This window comes from Giraffa tippelskirchi, chromosome 7, assembly GCF_054371585.1.
Source record: "Giraffa tippelskirchi isolate mGirTip1 chromosome 7, T2T-mGirTip1v1.2.pri, whole genome shotgun sequence".
In the NCBI taxonomy this organism is placed as follows: Eukaryota; Metazoa; Chordata; class Mammalia; order Artiodactyla; family Giraffidae; genus Giraffa; species Giraffa tippelskirchi.
The window spans coordinates 78,087,060-78,094,606 of NC_137281.1; the positions used below are offsets into that span (position 1 = coordinate 78,087,060).

The 7,547-nt window shown below is 39.6% G+C and overlaps 1 protein-coding gene across 6 annotated transcripts in view; it reads right to left on the bottom strand.

Annotated features, from left to right (window-relative positions):
• STYX (serine/threonine/tyrosine interacting protein) overlaps positions 1-5,934 on the bottom strand; it is a 41,317-nt gene extending 35,383 nt beyond the window's left edge. For all 6 annotated transcript variants that reach the window (XM_081506050.1, XM_081506045.1, XM_081506048.1 and 3 more), the window contains exon 1: positions 5,553-5,934. In XM_081506050.1, the coding sequence (XP_081362176.1) occupies positions 5,553-5,930 (378 nt within the window). In that variant the 5' untranslated portion in view covers positions 5,931-5,934. The remainder of the gene's footprint in view (positions 1-5,552) is intronic.
• Positions 5,935-7,547: the final 1,613 nt, after the last annotated feature.

Below are 7,547 nucleotides of genomic sequence, written 5' to 3' on the forward strand. Positions count from 1 at the left end.
GTATACTGATACAATGCAACAGTACCCGGCAATAAAAAATCAAAACTCATAAACACAACAGAGATGAACTTCACAGATATTATGATCAGTGAAAAAAGTCATAAACCAAACAGTCTCTTTTGCATGATTCCATCTATATGAAGTTCAAGAACTGACAAAACTACATTACGGTTATCAAAATCATAATATTCATTGCCTAACGTGGGGTACACCCCCACCTCCAAGTAGGGGTTGCTTGGAAACATGAGATAACTTCCTACATTGGGAGAAATGGTCTATATCTTGATAGAAGCAGTAAACACTGATGTATATATTTAACAAAACTCACTGATTGTAGGATACATATTGAGAAAATCATCTTTCAAGAACAAGAGTGAAATAAAAGACAATTCCATATAAACAAACAAAAGAGAGTACTACTAGCAGACTCTTATTAAAAGAACATCTAAAATATGTTTTTTTTAAGAAAAAGTACTGCTGTCTCTATTTTACATTTCTATTTTAGGCACTGAGAGCCTACATAACCTGACTTCAAGTTCAAGTAGTCTGACTCTATAGAGTCCCTTCTATTCATCACTACACTATACAGTCTCTCAGTGCAAGAAGGAACTATACGCAAACATATAGTCATATTTTAACAAATATAGACTACATAAGATTATGATTAACTTATAGAGATTAACAGAATAGAAAAAAAGTATATAATTTACAAGCCAGTAGAGGGGTAAATGTAATCAAACTGTACAAACTGAATGTTTATCTGCTTTTATAACTTACCAATATATTCTTTTTATACTGAAAAATTTTTAAACAAGTTAAATACTCTTGTCATTTTAGTCAGAGAACCCTTAACCATTGAGTACAGTACCTGCACAGAATATGCATTGAGGAGATTCATGGCACTAGACTCTATGGATCTTACTTTTTTTTTTAAAGATTCTCTAGCAGCCTTACAGTCCTGAAAAAACTTGTCAGAGTTGTGAGAAAGAATGTGATTAAAGAAATGTGTCCTTTTGAATTTACCAAAACTGAAATCTCTACATATGTGTGACAAAAGAAGAAAAAGAGGAACATATATAGAGAAGTGGTGTACATATATTCCAGGGAATATGAGGCAATATACCTGATGGCACTTAAATCCACAGGATAAACACGTGCTTCTTTCTGGTGTGTCAATTTTATCATAAATTCCATCCCCCTAATCCCCTCGAGGAAAAAAATATTTTCACTGACCACTAACTTAGAACATTCATGTTAAAACAAACATGAACATATGGAATAGAATTCAAAATTTACATGAATTTTTAAGTGAGACAAGAGGCTTCAAATAAATTTTGAGCTTCTCATAAGGTTGTATTCGGTAGAACACGTATGCTGTATTTACAGAAGAGATATTAAAGGAGTAAGAAGCAAGCTGTATAGAAGAGAATGAAAAATTACTCCTATTCACCTGTTACATGACTTGCTGTAACAGGCATGGTTCCTTTGAAACCTAGGAAGTTTTTTCTCATAGAAAATCTCATTTGGAGCATTTCCTGGTGCCAGCATCAGATCCTGATCTCAGAGTTTATCTTGTTTATCTAGCCTGATTACTACCTACAAAACTTGCCTTGTCTAGCAATTCTGCCTTTAGATCAGGACTTTGAAAGTCATTTATGCTCACAGTCTTGCTCTATCGGACATGTATCTGTTTGAACATGTATCTAATAACCAAGTCTTGGATATATCACACTCAATCTTAATCTCAGCCTGCCCACATTGTTTCAAAAATCCATCTCTCTAGAGATGGTAGTATTAATGAGGCAGACTCTCATTATAACTGATATGATGTATTTTGAGTTACTCCTGTAATTAATTAGTAGAATCAATTTCCCAAACTCTGCTGATTAGCCGAGCAGTCCAACTATGTTTCTCAAACCAAAACAAGCCAGTTATGCCAAAATATCCTTAACTGTGAAACACACCATGCTTCTGATGGGAATTCACAAGTGAAAATCCTTCAATCAATACGAGCTACAAAATACCACACATTAAAACATCTTTCAGGCTCTCTTCTTACTTCTCAAGCAAATACAATTACATGACCTACAAAATCACACTCAGGGGACAGAAAAAATGCTATAAAAATGTTCAAAGACCAATAAACAAATAAATGTACCAAAGGATATAGCCTTAGGCTGGTTGAAACATAACGTTTGGAAATACCAAGAGGACTGTTTAAACAACAGGTTGGGGCAGTGAAGGAAAAAAAAAAAAAATCAGAATGCTATACCTGAGCTGGGACACTTCACAAAACAGAAAAAGTAGTATTATAGTTCCTCTCACCACCCCAGCCCCCCCGTCCCCCCAAAAAAGGTCCTCTTCAGAGTAAGCTCTTTCCTTTAGATTCCTGGCCTAGCTCAAGCTCTGCTTAAACCAAAGAACCAAGCAATTTTTACTTTAAAAATGAGACGGTTAGGAGGATATGGAAAAACAGAGAAGTATTTAAGTAAGATGCTTCCAAATCAGTTATTTCTAAACCTAACTGCCACTGGAATTATCTAGTTCCATCTTAAACCAATTAACTCAGAAAAGGAGCCCGGGTTTGGTTATTTTTCAAAAGTTCCTCGAGTGATCCTACTCTTGTTGTTTAGTCGCTCAGTGGTTCCCGACTCTTTGTGACCCCATGGACTCCTCTAGCTCACCAGGCTCCTCTGTCCATGGGATTTCACAGGCAAGAATACTGCAGTGAGTTGCCATTTCTTTCTCCAGGAAATCCTCCCAACCCAGTAATCAAACTTGAGTATCCTGCATTGCAGGCAGATTCTTTACAGCTGGGCCACTGGGGAAGTCCACCAAGTGCTGTAGAAGCTTAGAAACCTGGGGATTGAACTAATCTGGAAATGGGATATTAGACACAAGGAACTGGCAAAATCAGGGAAAGCGTCTCTGAAGAAATGATGCCTCAAGTGGGATCTAGCCCAAGAGTAAGTTAGTTAATCAGGAGAGGGCAAGGGGAATGTGCTGGCAGTCATGGCAGGGGAAAATTGTAGCTTAAAGCTCCTGAGGTAGGGGGAAAAACATAGAAGCATTCCACAAATGGAGAGAAAGTGACTATGGCTAAGGCCCGAATGGAACAAGGGGAAGAGTCGCTCATAACACGATCAAGAGAGGCAGGTGATGCCAGTTCACACAGGACCATGCTGATGACATTAAGGGTTTGAACTTCATCCTCAAAACAACGGGAAATTACAGCGATTTTAAAGGAATGACAATCTTTTTGCAAGCTGATCTAAATTTTTGCTAGCAACCATCATGGGAAGAGTGCTCTATCCAGTACTTCAAGAAACTTGGAAGTAATATTTTTATAGAGGTGACAGGATCATAAAGTTATCATATCCTGATTACTTCAATCATTAAGTCTTCACTGAAATCACTGTACTTGAATTTCTTTTTTACTTAAGCAAGACTGGAATGTGATTGGGAGTGCTTCCTATGTGGAAAAAACTATGCTGGCTGGTCACCATAATCATGTAAGACCATTTGCCACTTTACATATTTCACTGGAAATTAAAAAATTAACATTCTGTTTTATTAGTCACTTTATTATGTGTAATTAACTAGATGCCCTATTTATGATTATTTACAGTTCTGTCTGACCAGAAAGCATCTTCCACCTTCTGTGAAATGCTCCTATCATCTTGGTGGGAGGGCTACCAATGATAAACTTCAGTTCCCATAGCCCAGAAAGTATGTGACCTAGACTGGATCCCTCACTGTATTCACTCCTTCCTGGCTCTCCTGATTGGTCCCAAGGATAAGCCAATCCACCAGATTTTAAACACTAAAGCTTAGAGAAAGGTGCTTTTTCCCTTAATGTGAATGCTCTACGGGTCTGACGCTCAAGCAACTGATGGTCCTACCTGTGGAGAAGCCCAAGAAAAAGAACAGATCTTGACAGAAAATAGAGACAGGTATTAATGAAAGGCAGGGGCAGTACTGCTCCATTTTAATACTGTCTAGTCAAGTCTCTGAACCCACTGTGCACTCCAAACTTCCTGGATTTAGTTACTTCTTTTCTTTTTTGCTTAAGCCCCTCTGGTTTCTGTCACCTGTAACTGAGAGATAACAAACATCCAATGCAATGGAATAAGGAACGAAATGGCTTTGAGTAGATGATATGAACATCACTATGCACTAGGGTTAAGTATTACTTCTCTCCAACACAGGAAAGCAGCAAGCAAGAAAGAAGTAAGCTGTATTCCTCATTAAGATTTTTACAATCTTTGCAAGGATAAGATATATTATTTATACAATAAGAGATTAGATGCTAAGTCTGTAAACATTTTAAACTAGAACTATTACGACGAGAACAGGGAAGAATTGAGGTGTATTTAAAAGGACAATGAATTAAGAACGAGGAGCCCAAGGTGCACTAGGAATACCATTTATCCTTAGCAAGCTACAATTTTTTCATCTTAAAAGTGGGAAAGCTCTACATTATTTCTAAGGTTGCCTAGTGTTGAAATTACTGAATCATTTCAAGGATATAAAAGCATACTCTTCATTCACATTATTCCATATAAAAGAAAAAAGTATAAAATCATTTTTAACCTAACCTAAATTCTACCTTTCTTTTCCTATTTGAGTCTACTCTTAAAACATGAAATTCTCAAGGTTTATAACAAATGATCCCCCCAAATAAAAAAAAGTGAACCACAAAAGAAGACATTCAATAGAATGAATACCTGCCATAAACTGAAAAATCTCTTAAAAGTAGAAATTTAACATTTCTTTCTTGAGACTACTAGAGCGCATTCAGTCTTCAGAAAAATTCGAATTTTGTAGTCTCCAATACCATCAAGTATTTTAAACTAGGAATAGATGCGGGAAAACTCAATATAAACGTTAGGGAAGAAGTAAGGTGGGATAAAGAGAACCCAGAATTAGAAATCAGGAGACCAAGTTATAAAGAATTTTATTCCCCATATTAATTTCCCTCCAAAGGTCAAGTTTTTGGACTGAGGTTTTCCGATTCCAATGAGCTAGTTTTGTGACATTTTACTCTGATGATCACGGCTTGCCTCAAAAACACCAAAAATCAAATCAAATCACACCAAAACAAACCAACTACTTCGGGAAACTTGTTGAAGGCACGCTTCCAAGTTCAGGCCCCACATCAATTCCACACGTGGGCTCATGTGTTCCACAAGTCAATCGATGACACCAAAGATTATCACTCAAAATGAGATTAAAAACATACCCTTGCATTGCTTTGGCAATAAAAGGGTAACCTTACTTCAAGTAAGTCCTCGACGCCGAATCTGGGGGGAAAAGGACTGAAGTAAGTAGACCAGACCCGGCCCCGGCGTCTCCGGAGGGGAAGAGGAACTCGGGGAGCTGTGGTCGGGGCAGACGTCTCCTGAGCGCGAGACTCCGCCCCGGGGTCCCGAGACGCCCTCAGGAGGCAACAGGGCTACCAGTAGGTAAAGGCTCCGACGGTTGGGGCCTGGGGTCCGCCCCTCGGCGAAGAGCCACAGAGGCCTGTGCGTGTTAGTCACTGACACACTCACCTCGGCGTCGTCTTTGCACTGTGGGAGCGAGGGGAACTCCAGCTTCACGTCCTCCATAGTCCTGGCCCGCGGGTTTGTGGGTGGGGCCGGGTAGGAGTGGGAGTTACCCGCCGGCCGACCCTCGGGCTGGCAGTGGCGGTGAAAGGAAAGGTAGACCGGAGGACGACCGGGAGGCAGCGGGCTTACAACTAACACACACAGACTATAGGGTCCCGGCGACTCCGGCGGCGACAGCCGGAAAGAAGGTTGGGCGGCTCGTACCCGGCCGCCATGCTGCTGCCGTCTTCCTCCCCCCGTGCTTCCGCGCCCCTCAGGCCGCCCAGGCTCTAGCACCAACTCGAGCCTTACAACCGTCTCCCCTCCTTCCCCTCCCGCCATCCTCGCGCCGCCCCAGCCAATCCCAGCCTACGCTTGCCTTCGGCCCGCCCCCCCAGCGGCCGCCAGGTGTCAGCGCGCCGCGGCCCCGCCCCCTCGCGAGCGCGCAGACGCGGGGGGGCGGGGCCCCGGAGGCGCCCCGGCGGGAGCTGCCAGGGTGTGGAAGAGGCGGGGCTGCCGCAGGAGGGAGAACGAAGGACGGTCCTGGGAAAGGCAGTGGGATAATCTGAAACAACTCTGCCCTTTCCGGATCCAACGCAAATCCCTACTTTGGTATAAGAACCGGGAAGACATCCTAGCCACCATAAACTGGCATATGAAAGGAAACTATAGTCTTCTCCCCTCTTGAGAATCCTGCGCAATCTGTGGTGAGGTTATAACCAAAAGAGTTCACCTGAAAATTATGTAATGCTACACAGAGAATGAAACACTATCACTTTAAAGCATATCGAAACGCTGTACTTTTAACAATACTTGGGAATATGACAACTGGAAAATATCAAGAAAAAATCTTAAATAAGAACAATTGATAGCTCACTAATTTGTACATAATACTGAACAAAGGTCTCTTCCTTTAATTTTAAGCTTATTACACTTCAACGTATTATTAAACTATAAACTATATGGCTTTCAATATGTTTTTAAAAGGAGTATGAATCAGTTAATACTATATTGTTAATAAAGTTCAGGTATATAACACTTTCTCTGGGCCTAGGAAATAATGATATCTTTTTTGTTTTGCAACAGATGAAGAAAAGTAAGATTAGTGGAAGAACCCATACTTAAACGTTCGAGATTTGTATACCAAACTTACTCTTTAAAAAACGCCCCCCCACCACGAAAGTAAAAAAGTGAGAAAGTCATTCAATAAGTGAACTGCAAATTACAATGGAAAGAATAAAAAAGATCACATTGATATTTGACCTAAACCTGACAAACATCCTATTACATAGTCATATTTATGAAACATATTAAATATATAGAGAAATAGAACAGTTTAATAATTTTGAGTATTAAATGGCTAGTTTGAAGGCTCCATTTTCTTTACCACTATCTATAAACGGTTCTCTTTTAGTTATAAAAAGGCACACATTACTCTATCAAGTTTTTTATTTGAAGAATGATTTTATAATTACCTGAGTCATATTCATTTCTTCAGTGTTTACTAAACTGAAGACAGTTTCCTTTTTTTTAACTGCACCTTTAAAAACATAATCTTAATTGATGCCCAATGATGATTTCCTGTTGTAATTTGTTAAAGCTTTAACTGCCACATAATATGAGAAAGAATTGTGTATAGGTAACAGAACTTTGGTTTTGAACACTTCTGACATCAACATCCCCTACATCAGACACTCTGAGCCTGGTATCCATAGATACCTATAGAGTCCATGGGTGAGCTTGGGCAATACATCTCGTTAAGTTTTAATATATGCAAAATTGTGTGTACATGTGTAAATTTTTCTGAAAAGAGTGTACAAACCTCCTCAAAAGGAAACTATCTTACAAAAATCAAGAAAACCAAGTCACACTTAATAGCAAACATTACTTTTAATCATAATCTTAAAAAGGTTATGGATGTGCATGTACTATATCAATCAACTATCATACAGCCTAATC